The sequence below is a fragment of the Brachyhypopomus gauderio genome, unplaced genomic scaffold (genome assembly GCF_052324685.1).
Source record: "Brachyhypopomus gauderio isolate BG-103 unplaced genomic scaffold, BGAUD_0.2 sc99, whole genome shotgun sequence".
NCBI classification, from domain to species: Eukaryota; Metazoa; Chordata; class Actinopteri; order Gymnotiformes; family Hypopomidae; genus Brachyhypopomus; species Brachyhypopomus gauderio.
Genome location: NW_027506920.1, coordinates 638,114 through 652,283, shown reverse-complemented (window position 1 = coordinate 652,283; position 14,170 = coordinate 638,114). Strand labels below are relative to the sequence as shown.

Below are 14,170 nucleotides of genomic sequence, written 5' to 3'. Positions count from 1 at the left end.
GAAGTAATGCATTAGTCAACATGAACAACACATGAAGTAACACATTAACAATAATTAACTAACGTTAATTAAACATGTAACAGGTGCATTAGTTAATGCTGTGTTTATATGAAGTGCAGAGTAAGTGGTGTTGACTAACGTAAAGTAATGCATTATGCTTTATGTATGCTTTATGATTTATGAGACTCCATGCTTAAAGTCTCACGGAAGACAAAATTCAAGACTATTCTCTGTCCTGTCTCCAAGATGGTGGAAGGATCTTCCAATAGCTGCTCGGACTGCAGTGTCTTCAAACGTAGACCAAAGACTCACCTGTTTGTTGAGTACTTAAATGAGCATGAACTCAGCAGATAGCACTTGTTGTCTTTGTTCTTAAATTGTTTGTCTATCTGTCTATGGTTAATTGTGCTTCTTGGTATAAGTTTAATTCCTGTCTAAGTGAGCCTGTTTAATCAAAATACTAGGTAATGACATTGAATCCTGTAGTTTAGAAGTAGGGTATCTTGAATTCTGGCTTATCTGTGCTACTGTCTAGGATGAATTCTGTGAACAGATGCAAACACTTTGATAGTCACTCTGGATAAGAACGTCTAAATATAATTATAAATGTAAATGTACTGATTTGTGCATTACTAACATCTATTAATCATTACTAAACATTTATTAGGTCTTGTTCAGTGAATTAAATATACCTGATGTAAAATGAAAACCAATAATGGCGAACGTAAGTTATCGACGGGGGGGGGGGGGGGGGGGGGTTGGGGGTGTGTGAACGTAAAATGGACACAAATTAAGTGTTTTATCGTGATCTATCCATCGCCGGTGGTTGGCGCCAGAGCGAACTAGTAATCAGAGGATCAGAGGTAAATAAACTAGATTTTTTTTTCCGGCGCGAGATATAGCAAGTGTGGCGTGAGAGCGTGTGAAGATGGTCAAATGCATGTGTCTCACGCTCAATGTGTGAGAGTTGGCAACCCTGCTGATGTAAAGGGAAAACCAATAGTTTTAGTAATGCATTACTAACATCTATTAAACATTACTAAAGATTTATTAGGTCTTGTTCAGTGAATTAAATATACCTGATGTAAAGTGACAACCAAGAATGTTTTAGTAATGCATTACTAACATCTATTAAACATTACTAAAGATTTATTAGGTCTTGTTCTGTGAATTAAATATACCTGATGTAAAGTAAAAAACCAATAATGTTTTAGTAATGCATTACTAACATCTATTAATCATTATTAGACATTTATTAGGTCTTGTTCAGTGAATTAAAGATACACTGTAAAAAGTGTATTTGAGCAGGAGTTCAAGTAATGTAATTTTTTGAGTCAGTTTTATTCAGTTTCCTGCTTTAGTGATGGTAATCTTAATTTTGTGGATTGTATCAACTTAAAAATGACACCATGTTACCACAACCTGCGATTCTCATTTCAGTAAAAGCATGTCAATTAAGTTTCTTTTGTGCGTCTGACATCATAACATTAACGCCATGACGTACGTCCATGTCATTTCTAGATTTTACCTCTGCAATTTTTTGTACCATGACTCGAAAAGAAGGTACGTCGAATACAAGACAAAAACGATAATATTTTTGGATTAATATGTAAAATTAGATGTAAAATGATGCCGATCTTTGTTTACATTGTATTGTTTGCGTTTGCGTGAAAACTTGCTCAACCAAAGCAGATATATAGGGTTGCCAACTTTTCAAGATCGCTTGGAGTGAGATTTGAACCTGGAGGGGGGTGGCGAGTGTAAATTGTTGACGGGGAGTGGCGAACGTAAGTTGTTACCGGGGCGGTGTAAAATGGACACAAATTAAGTATTATATTGCATTGAGTAGGATCTGCCTCATCCGGCTGTAATTCTGTGTTGACTGTGCCTGTAACGATGTTCACCTTGTGCAGTTTGGTTGCCCCTATGATGAGTTTGATAACATGTTTCTGCCCTTTTACGCTACTGGACTGTCCTGTGTGTGGTCGCCGGGACAGCTCACCTCTTGGGGGGTGGGGGGGCTGTGTAGCATCAGGCCAATGGGGGGTGCCAGAGGGTGACGTCATTACCCATGAGCCCTTGCGGCTCCGGCCCTGTTATGCCTTGTTATGTGATGTTTATGTCTGTATAGTGTTATTATTGATTATTAATTGTGCGTTAGTAGTTAAGTCCATCTTAACTACTAAGTTAAGTCCGGTCCATCTTTTTATGTACATGTGCATTATCGTAGTATCCCTTCCATGTATGTGTAATGTTGCCGTCTTCAAGACCTCCCCCTATGTTTCATGTGCAAGGCCAACCTAATTTAGGCCTCAAGTTGTACGGATTGTGCCTGTGAGTGCTGGTTTTATTGACAGTGAAGAATAAAACCTCTGTTCTGTTTGAGAATGAACTAGTCTGCACACTGTAAACAACAGAACTTAAAATTGCTCGCCTTACCATGATTTTTAGTTTAGCTGAGCCAAAAATAATTAATTGCACCATAAACGATAACAAAGTAATTGGATCAGCTTACTTTATTGAGTTTCTTGTTAAAAGTTGATCTGACCTTACAACCTGCATTGTCAAAATATACAAATTGTAGTTGAACCCTAGTTAAGGCCAGGCCAACTCCTCTGCGCATGCTCAATTTGACTCCTTAGTTGAGAAAGGGGCGGGGTTTGCGATTGGACTCCGGACATCTTGAAATGGATTTCACCTGCAGCAAGCAGCGACCTATGCTACTTTGTAAAAACGAAAAAGTCGAGAAAACTCAAAATTTCAAGGCAACTTACTGCACTCGATTTTTGAGTTTTGATCCCAACTCAAGCTCTTAATTTTTTAAGAAATTCACTCACAGTTGAGCCAACTTATTATTTCTTGTTCCAAAGGTCCAAATGTGAGTATTTTGGTTGAAATACTACCTTTGTTGCAGAAAGGTATAATAAACGCGTTAATTTAACCGTTTTGTCTTTTGTCTTATATGACCCAACTTCAGTTAGCTATTCTTAGTACTGAATTTAGAGATTTATGTACATGTGAAATATACATTATCTCAGGGGTCATCAACGCGGTGCCCGCGGGCACCATGTTACCCGCGAGGACGTCATGAGTCGCCCGCGGGCTTGTTTTAAAAATAGCTCACTATAGTGCCACGCACCAAAGCGCTGCATCATTTATGTTTTTGCTACCATTATAGATTGTCTGCGGTTGCTAGCGGTCTTCCCGCTTAGCAATTGACACTCGCACACGCACAACTTTCGTTCGCCACCCCTGCATTATCTGAACAAGATATTGTAGCGTCGGGCCAATGGGGGGTACCAGAGGGTGACGTCATTACCCATGAGCCCTTGCGGCACCGGCCCTGTTATGCGTATTATGTGGTGTTTATGTCTGTATAGTGTTATATATTATTGATATTATTGATTTTTATGTACATGTGCATTATCCAAGTTCCCCCTCCATGTATGTGTAACGTTGTCATCTTCATGACCTCCCCCTGTATTTCATGTGTAAGATCAAGTTAGTTAAGGCCTCGAGTTTGATCTAATTGTGCCTGTGATTGCCAATTTTCTTGCGAGGTGAGAATAAAACCTCTGTTCTTGATAAGAATGGACATGTCTATGGCCTTTTTCTCCCACACCATGCCACAATATAATAAGTTGGCACAACTTAAAAAAACTTGGAACTCCTGGTATGTAACTTACATTTTGAGGTTCATATAGGCTACATGGGCAAGATAAATTATCTGAACAAGATATAGTAAGTTAGCATAACTTGAATCATTTGGAATTATTTGTAGGCAATACTTAAAATCTGAAGTTTATATACCTGTGAAAAATAAATAATTGGAACAAGAAATAATAAGTTGGCTCAACTGTGAGTGAATTTCTTAAAAACTTAACCCCTAGATGCATAACCGGGTCTAAAATGACCCGTGAAGGTTGTTTTCCTGAAATATCTTCACAATGAAAATTTTTTATCTTTTCATAATCCAGGTATTCCTCAAAAAACATGTTTTTGACATAATGCCATTTACATTTTTAACTTACCTTTTATAAATTTTACGAAATTGTAGTTTTTGTATTACTACCCCAAGCTTCCATAAGTAGGTCAAAAATGACCCACATGAATTTTCTATGGAATCCAATGGGAACCTTTGATTCTTTTCAACGGTGGCTGTCAGAAATAAATCAAAGGTGGACCACACATACTATTTGAGAAGTTTCATCCTTCAGGAAGATTATTTTACACAGCAAGAGCTGATACATGTAAGTATAATCTTCATAATAATATGACATGAATAGTAATAATAAAATTCTGTGTGTCTTTCATGACTGTTATTATTTATCAACAAATTAGCCTACTTTATAACTAACTCTAGCAAGCTAAGCTAACTACATAAGCTAACTAACATTACCATATGTCGTGCCTGTGTGTATGTGTGTGTGTGTGTAGTCCTTTAGAAAACATTACTCTTATGTTTCCTCATCCAAGGTGTCATGGCTGCTAGATACACAACTGTAACAGTCCTACAGATGCTGATGGATGATGGAGAGGAAGTAACGGGGTTGGATGATGAGGACCAAGACTATTGTCCTTGTGGTATTAGTGGTCATCCACCTGGAAATCCAACTGAACAGGATCAATCTGACTCAGAAGATTCCTCTTCTGTGTCCTCTGAAGAAGACATTGTCCAAATGTCCAGCAGAATGAGTCAGACCGGCTCTTACTGGAGCGAGTTACATCCCACCCAGGGCATAACACAGAGCCACAATATCCTCAGAAGTCAGTCAGGGCCTGCACAAGGGTTTAGCACTACTGTCTCACCAATAGAGGCATGGGAGCTCTTGATCACTGATGATATAATACAAGAGGTGATGAGGTGCACAAACTTGGAAGGACGGAGAGTAACAGCTAGAGGAAAAGAATGGAAAAATGTCACCAAAGATGAATTGGTGGCCTTCATTGGATTGAACCTGCTTGCCAGAAGTGAGAAGAATTGGGATGTTTCAGTCCATGAGCTGTTAGGGTGTCCCCTACATAATCTTATGTACAAGGCCACTATGGCTGTTGGACGATTTGAAGATACAATTATATGGGTCCAGATCCCTAAGCAAGCCAAAGGTGACAGTGGCAAGGAAAAACTCCCTAGATGGTGGGGATTAGGAAGAAACCTCGGGAGGACCAAGACTCAAAAGGGAACCCATTCTCCATTGGGCTGCCCGTTAGCACAAGTCTGTATTTGTAGACAAAAGGTGGTTCTACAGTTATAGTTAAGGTTTTTGCTCCCCAGCCAAGTAGTCACAGTCCCTTCAGTGCCGATGTTGAGCCTCAGGTAGGAGCATCAGCACGTGTGGGAAATGCAATGTACCTGTGTGCAGTGATCACAGCCAGAAACAGGTAGTTTGTCTGAACTGCATATAGTGATTGGAGAAGAAGGCAATACAGGGAAAAGAGAGAGGAACTGTCAATGACTGAACATTGACAGACACACACACACACACACAAAATGGATGTTCGCTATGTTCACATTTATCTATTATCATATATCTATTTACTGTTGGTAAATTAATTTTTCAAAAATTTTAAAAAGTGAAAAATAAAGATATTTCAAACATTAAATCATTCTTTTGTGGTCTTAAATATAATACTAATATTATAGAAGTGATTATTCTTAACCAAAATGACAAAAATGGCATAAAACACATTGATTCTCATCAGGTCCTTTTAGACCCACTTATGGAAGGGTATAGGGTCAGTCACTTGTGCATCTAGGGGTTAAGAGTTTGAGTTGGGATCAAAACTCAAAAATTGAGTGCAGTAAGTTGCCTTGAAATTTTGAGTTTTCTCAACTTTTTTGTTTTTACAGTGCAGCTTCTTTCTCCTACACCACGCCACAACATTGTAGGACTGTTATGCAGTTTGGACATATTTGTTAAAAATAAAATAATCTGAATGATACATTTTAAGTGCATTTTAATGTTGTTTTTAGTTACATTACATTTTATTTCTTTCAGCTAACCTAAAATTGTAATTGTTTGGAGCTAATTACAATTAGATTTAACAAACTAAAATAACACATTAGGGTAATTACAAAGCTTACCTTTCCTGAAACTGTACTGTTGGGTTGTGAAGGACTGGTATTTGACTTTTCAGTAACGCTAATAATTGAGTTGGAAAACTGTGAAAAGTTGATTTGCGTTAAAATTTCTTCGTATTAATGCAAACTGTTCATTTGAAAATACTTTCAAATCTTTCAAAATAGATTGTTAAGCTAATCTAACTTAAAAAAATATGTTCATCTATGTTAACTTGATTTGTAGAAACGTAATTCATTTGCGTGTCACCAATTTAAGTAATTTTTTTAAGTTGTTCCAACAATTCATTTTTTACAGTGTACCTGATGTAAAGTGAAAACCAATGTTTTAGTAATGTATTACTTTTCAGTCTCTAACACCACTGTCATAAGTATTTGAATCTGAATTTTGTATATTTTAATTATATTTACATTACATTTAATCAATTTGAAATATTTAATGGTTGTCAAGTGCTTCCTCCTTTTTTAGGTTTAAACTGCAGGTTTCCCTCACTTGAAAGGGTGGCTTGCTTCAGAAGAATTTAAACTGGACTTCACTCAATGACCAAGAATCAACTCTTTCTTTTCCTCTTTTATTTGAAAGTTGTTGAGTCACAATAGTAGCAGTGAAAAACCTTAAGCACAAACAAGAAAGCACAAACCAAAATTAACTATGACCAAAATTAAATACCCAAATCAAAAATATTTATAATGCTGTCCAACGTTAATTTTTAACCTTACATTTCTAACATTTTATAAATTCCCATTTAGCAAATTAAAACACACATTACTCATCAATCAATAAATATCTCAATTACACAATACATTATTTTAAATATGATTTTAATCGTAGACATTTAGTCTAATTGAAACAGCACTTATCAAAATTAATCAAAAGGCTTTTAAAACAATTCCTAGCTCACCGGCTCCTTCTTCCTTTTGAACCAAGTCTCTTAATCCCACAGTGTCCATTTCCCCAGCATTTCCCCACAAACATTGCTTGTTGCCCTGTGAGTGAAACTGTGAGTGAAACCTTCAGGCTAATCATTAAATCATTGTCACCTGGGACAGGACAGTCTGTTGCTTCCTGGCTGGGAGACACACCCAGGCCTAGATTCAGCCAGAGAAGGGCGGGGCCTGTGGCTCAGCTCAACAATGGTGTAATTCATAAATTTGAATTTTAACAATGCTTTTTTTGTAACGCTGGCGGCGGTTGACGGACGAGACACGAGTCCGCTGGTTCTTGCAACAACTTTACTTTTATTTTACAGATATTGCGCAATAGCGCACGAGAACACGTACACATAAACATGAAAAACGTGCACACTCAGACAACGACGGGCACAGGACACTGCGCAAACGCTCATTAAATAGACAAACCACATAAGCCCCGAGTGATTACGAGACGAGCCACAGGTGAGACGTATTATCACAAGACACAACCGCACCCACGGAGATCCACAAACGCAGACGAGTAGACGTAGACGACGTAAACACATGCCCAAAAGGGAGGGGTCGGGGTCCTCAACGTGACAGACTCCCCCACCAAGGGCACTACCCATCCCGGGGTGCCAACAGGACCGAGTGCCCCGAACCCACGTCGATGGATGGATCTGACGTGCTCAGTCCTGCGTCTGGGAGGTGACCGCCCTCGGCGAAGAGTCCGCCACAAACCGCCTAGAACACCCTCCCTGGGAAGACCAGGGAAAACACATTAGACAAACACAACGGAACGTTTACAAACACACAAACAGGTACACTTACACAAAGAGGTACAAACGGGAAAAGGGGGTTTGACAAACATACGGGAAGACACCGGAACAAACACGAAACAGGCGCGAAGCCAGGCGCCAGGAGAAGAGCGATCAGGGGAGAGAGACCGGGAGCTGCTGGTGCTGCGGTGGGCGGTCCTCCTCCTGCCCTCGCTGCGAACCCTCCACCGGGTGCAGCGCGGCTGGCGGACGCACCTGGTGCAGTGTGGCTGGGGGACGCGTCGGGTGCAGCGCGGCTGGCGGTTGTGTCGGGTGCAGCGCGGCTGGCGGACGCGTCGGGTGCTGCGCGGCTGGTCTCTCCCCTCGGCGGGCCGTATGGCATTCCCCTTTTGCTTCGCGACCGCCCTCCGGAGCCGGCAGTGCGGGCGTCTTCCTCGGTCTTCATCGCCTCACTGCCCTGGCTCCAGCTCATGGGCTGCTCCGGGCTGCCACCCCGGGAGTAGTCCATGTCACTACCCCTGGAGCGGTCGGAGGCTAAGCCCGTCACAGGACTCCTCCTTTCCCTCACAGTACCCCCGGAGTGTTTGGAGGGGGGAAGACTCTCCTCTTCCTCCTCCGTGTAGGAGCCCTCCTCTTCCTCAATGTAGGACCTCTCTTCCTCCTCCTCCTCCTCACCGTAGTCCACGGTGGGATCGGAGCACACTGACGGAGGGTAGTCCTCCTCCTCCCCACCGTAGTCTAAGGTGGGTGCAGAGCACACCGATGGAGGGTAGTCCTCTTCCTCACCGTAGTCTACGGTAGGAGCGGAGCATATGGAGGGGGAATACTCTTCCTCTTCCTCCCCTTCACCCTCACCGTAGTCTACGGTGGGAGTGGAACAAACCGAGGGAGCCTGATCTTCCTCTTCCTCCTCGCCCTCTGATTCCTCCCCCTTTAACTAAGGGGTCTTCTCCATGGAGCAGAGGGGTCTTCTCCATGGAGCAGAGTTTGAGGGAGCCTACCCTCAGGGGCGAGAGGTCTCTGGTGGGAGAAGGGTGTTGCTCCCTCCACATCCGTACCGCGGTTTGGCAGAAATAATCCGTCATTTCCTCAGTCTTAGCTTCCCGAGCCCGAAGCAGCATTATTTGACACAACGGGTCCTGTTGCATCTCCTCGGGGTTTACTTTACCTCGGTGCTGGGCCGGGGAGGAGGCATGGCGTCGCTTGCTGGGCTTCTTGCCCTTCTTTGGCTGGGTGGTGTAGCCTGGCATGGTTTGGTGTCTCTTGTCGGCTTGTCGTTCTGTAACGCTGGCGGCGGCTGACGGACGAAACACGAGTCCGCTGGTTCTTGCAACAACTTTACTTTCATTTTACAGATATTGCGCAATAGCGAACGAGAACACGTACACATAAACACGAAAAACGTGCACACTCAGACAACGACGAGCACAGGACACTGCGCGAACGCTCATTAAATAGACAAACCACATAAGCCCCGAGTGATTACGAGACGAGCCACAGGTGAGACGGATTATCACAAGACACAACCGCACCCACGGAGATCCACAGACGCAGACGAGTAGACGTAGACGACGTAAACACACGCCCAAAAGTGAGGGGTCGGGGTCCACAACATGACATTTTTATGTTTTGAACTTACGAAATGGTGAAATTTGCTGTTGGAAAAAAATACAATTTAAGATTACAACTTGCATTTCTGAATTTAAAAAATTCAGATTCTTAAATTCAAATGGATTCAGACCTGCAATGAATCATCCGGGCTTCTCAGAAAAAGTAAACCTTTTAAGAGCAATCAAACGTATTTAACCACGCATTTAATCAAACGCATTCATGTCTGTGGCGGTGAAGTATTGCTCAGTCGCATTTGTGGCAGAGAAAACTAATGAAACCCAGCGAGGTAAGTGTATCCAAAGTTCTTCAGATTCATGTAAGTTTTACTTTTCCTTTTCCCCTTCCTTAGTGTCCAACTTCTCATACAGCTTGCTATATGCCTTCTCTTTAGCTTCTACCACTGCTCTCTTTGCCTTGTGACACATCTCCTTGTACCTCTGTCTACTTTCTTCATCTCGCTGAAAATCCCAATTCTTTTTAGCCAACCGCTTTCCTCTCAAACTTTCCTGAACTTCCTCATTCCACCACCATGACTCCTTGTCTATCTTCCTCTGTCCTGAGGTCACACCAAGCACCTTCCTAGCCACATCCCTCACTGCATTTGAAGTCTCATCCCAGGTATCCAGAACACCAACACCATTCCCAGTACACTGAAAAAAATTAACTTGGGCCTTAGTAAATTGAACATTATTTATTATTATTGAAATTGCGTATGTTTTCTCAATTTAAATGTGTTTTTGTTTCAACTTAATAATAATAAGCAATGTTAAAAAACTTTATAGTAAGCTTATAAAACATGCTAAAAGTGAATTAGAAATAATTATGTTGGGTCTTGTATGCCAAACTTCGCATGCGCCCAGGAAAACACTGTCCCGGGTTGACGGTCACCATTTTCTACATATAGGATCAGAGAAGATTTTGCTTATCTAAGAAGACTTTGTTAACTTATGTTTACATGGTAAGATATTATATATTGTCTATTGTTTTTTGTTATGAGTGCGCATATAACATATGCATGACATTTATGTAGATAAATGGAATTTGATTCAAAGGAGGACTCTGCTTGGCTCAGTGTCCCGCTAGCTTCAAATAATCATGATGTGCTGTCTAAGTATGCGCAGTTGCGCACACTGTAAAAAGCAGAACTTAAAATTGCTCGCCTTACTATGATTTTTAGTTTAGCTGAGCCAAAACTAATTAATTGCACCATAAACGATAACAAAGTAATTGGATCAGCTTACTTTATTGAGTTTCTTGTTAAAAGTTGATCTGACCTTACAACCTGCATTGTCAAAATATACAAATTGTAGTTGAACCCTAGTTTAAGGCCAGGCCAGGCTGTTAGTGCTTCTTGATCTTAGTGCAGCTTTCGACACAATTGATCATAGGATCTTGCTAGAAAGGTTAGAACGCTGGGTTGGAGTCTCAGGCACAGCCCTTTCATGGTTTCAGTCTTACTTAACAAATCGCTATCAGTTTGTAGAGCTCAATAATATTTCATCCAAACGTACAATGGTTAAATATGGGGTCCCGCAAGGCTCCATCTTAGGACCACTATTATTTACATTATATATGCTACCATTGGGCACAGTTATAAACAAACATGGTGTCAATTTTCACTGCTATGCGGATGACACTCAACTTTACATATCAGCCAAACCCGATGACAAACTCAGTTTAGGAAAAATTGAGGCCTGTGTAAGAGATATTAAATGCTGGATGTCTCTAAACTTCCTACAATTAAATGAGGACAAAACAGAAGTTCTCCTTGTGGGCCCTAAGGCCGCAAGACAGAAAATTCCAAATTTAATGCTTAATCTTGCAGACTATCCCATTACACCTGGCACAGTAGCCAAAAACCTAGGCGTCATACTCGACTCCGACCTATCATTTGATAAATATATAGATAATACTACTAGGATAGCTTTTCTACATCTCCGCAACATTGCCAAATTAAGAAATGCATTATCACAGGATGATGCAGAAAAATTGGTGCACGCCTTTGTTAGCTCTAGACTAGACTACTGCAATTCACTACTGTCAGGATGTTCAAATAGGAATCTAAATAAACTTCAAGTAGTTCAAAATGCCGCAGCTAGAGTTCTGACCAGAACTAGAAAATTTCAGCATATTAGACCAGTCCTATCAGCCCTGCATTGGCTCCCAGTTAAATTTCGTATTGATTTTAAAATTCTATTATTAGCATATAAAGCACTACACGGGCTTGCTCCTGAATACCTCCAGGAACTTATTTCCTACTATGAACCCCCACGTCAACTAAGATCACAGGGTGCTGGTCTGTTATTAGTTCCACAAATTAACAAGGTAACAGCAGGGGGAAGAGCCTTTTCTTATAAGGCCCCCCAGCTTTGGAATAATCTTCCTAAATGTGTCCGGGACTCTGACACAGTCACAATCTTTAAATCTAGGTTGAAAACCCACTTATTTAGTCTAGCGTTTGATAATTAATATCCCCCTTAGATAAAGGTACAGATCCAGGGGTTCATAGACGAAGGGTTTTATGGTAGACTGGGGTGCTGGTGCTGTCATCCTGTCACTGCTCGTGGTCACTCAAGTTTGTTGACAGTGCAGTGGACGGATGCCATTGTCTCAGAATGCCCCCAAGCCTATGTTACCTTCTGGTTCTGCCTTTTTTTTTAGCTAGGCTGTAATAATTTAACTTAGTGCCGGAGTTGCTGCCACACTCCAGAAATGTTTATAATTTTACCTGTCCTGTATATGTCCTCATACAGAGCAAATTTTCCCTGTTTCATTTCTCCACATGGCTGCCCGCCTGCTTGAGGAATAATGAGATGAGGAGAGACAAGCGATCCATCCTGGCCGGCCACCTCCTGCCTAACCGGATGCCTACACCATGATGGACATTATTACATATTTTTCGGTCTAAATTGACATTATTGCATCTTTTACATTCTGTCTACATTCTGTCTATATTGTTGTTGTTGTCATGGTGACCGGTGTCGGCCAGAGGAGGATGGGTTCCCCCCCTGAGTCTTGGTTCCTCTCAAGGTTTCTTCCTCATGCAAAAAACTAGGGAGTTTTTCCTTGCCACTGTCGCCTTTGGCTTGCTCACTGGGGGCTAGGACTCGGCACTTGTAAAGCTGCTTTGTGACAACAACTGTTGTAAAAAGCGCTATATAAATAAAATTTGATTGATTGATTGATTGAGGCCAACTCCTCTGCGCATGCTCAATTTGACTCCTTAGTTGAGAACGGGGCGGGGTTTGCGATTGGACTCCAGACATCTTGAAATGGATTTCACCTGCGGCAAGCAGCGACCTACGCTACACTGTAAAAACAAAAAAGTTGAGAAAACTCAAAATTTCAAGGCAACTTACTGCACTCGATTTTTGAGTTTTGATCCCAACTCAAACTCTTAAGTTTTTAAGAAATTCACTCACAGTTGAGCCAACTTATTTTTCTTGTTCCAATTATTTATTTTTCACAGGTATATAAACTTCAGATTTTAAGTATTGCCTACTGTTATGTCCTCGTCTAGGCTAGAGGTAACAGTAACATAGAGGTGCATGTTTTTATAGCAGCCGAATGTAAAAAGGGACTGGACAACCAGACAAAAAAATTGATGAACAGTTTTGCCTTGTATTCATACATAGAAAAAGCAGAAGTAGACAAGACAGATGTAAATGTCTTCGGGAGTGGCCAAGGCCAAAATAACAAACAAAACGTCACTCAAAACCAAAAGCTTTTCCAAACTATACTTACAAAGGAAACAACATATGAACTAAACTACACTTACCAAACATGAACAATAAATACATACAAACAAAATGGCAGCCACTCCCTACCTCCACAATGTATTACCATCAAGAAACAACAGGTATACATAACGGCTAACATAGAAACAGATAATGATGCTCATACAAACAATAGGCTCACCAATTCTGTCTAAGCTTGCAGCAACACATGTATATGCTCCCCTTTCCTATCCCCACCCCCCTCTCTCTGTCTCCCTGTCTCTTCCTCGTTCCTCCCTCCTTTTATAGGATAGGACTGGATAGACTGGACTGGACTGGGACGGGTAGTGGTAAAATCCGGGACTAACCTGGAATCGGAACAGAACAGAAAACACCACACAAGAACAAAACATACAAACAAACCCTCATGTTACACTACAAAAAATTCCAAATGATTCAAGTTATGCTAACTTACTACATCTTGTTCAGATAATTTATCTTGCCTATGCATATGAACCTCAAATTGTAAGTTACATACCAGGAGCTCCAAATTTTTTTAGTTGTGCCAACTTATTATATTGTGGTGTGGGAGAAAAAGGCCACAGACATGTCCATTCTTATCAAGAACAGAGGTTTTATTGTCACCTCGCAAGAAAATTGGCTCTCACAGGCACAATTAGATCAAACTCAAGGCCTTGAATAACTTGGCCTTGCATATGAAACACAGGGGGCGGTCATGAAGACGGCAACGTTACACATACATGGAGAGGAAACTTGGATAATGCACATGTACATACAAAATGGACCAGGGTGACTGAACTAATAACACACAATTAATAATAATGAATAACACTATACAGACATAAACACCACATAATACGCATAACAGGGCCGGAGCCGCAAGGGCTCATGAGTAATGACGTCACCCCCTGGTACCCCCCCATTGGCCCGACGCTACAATATCCTGTTCAGATAATGTATATTTCACATGTACATAAATCTCTAAATTCAGTACTAAGAATAGCTAACTGTAGGGGGGCTCACGTGACCCTGACGAGGATGGCTGCATAGTG

At 41.2% G+C, this 14,170-nt stretch overlaps 1 protein-coding gene across 1 annotated transcript; it reads right to left on the bottom strand.

Annotated features, from left to right (window-relative positions):
- Positions 1-6,553: 6,553 nt before the first annotated feature.
- LOC143497117 (uncharacterized) lies at positions 6,554-8,965 on the bottom strand. The gene is made up of 3 exons (XM_076992902.1): positions 8,939-8,965; positions 6,982-8,707; positions 6,554-6,693 (listed from the first exon to the last, which is right to left on the bottom strand). The coding sequence occupies exons 1-2, from the start codon at positions 8,963-8,965 to the stop codon at positions 7,736-7,738; spliced, it is 999 nt and encodes a 332-aa protein (XP_076849017.1). The 3' UTR covers positions 6,554-6,693; positions 6,982-7,735.
- Between the last annotated feature and the right edge of the window lie 5,205 nt (positions 8,966-14,170).

Excerpts from the sequence above, each read along its gene's own strand:
- LOC143497117 (XM_076992902.1), bottom strand. The coding sequence starts at position 8,965 with ATGCCTCCTCCCCGGCCCAGCACCGAG. Across the intron at positions 8,708-8,938 it reads CTCCCCGGCCCAGCACCGAG|TTAAAGGGGGAGGAATCAGA; the intron begins GTAAAGTAAACC and ends AAGACCCCTTAG.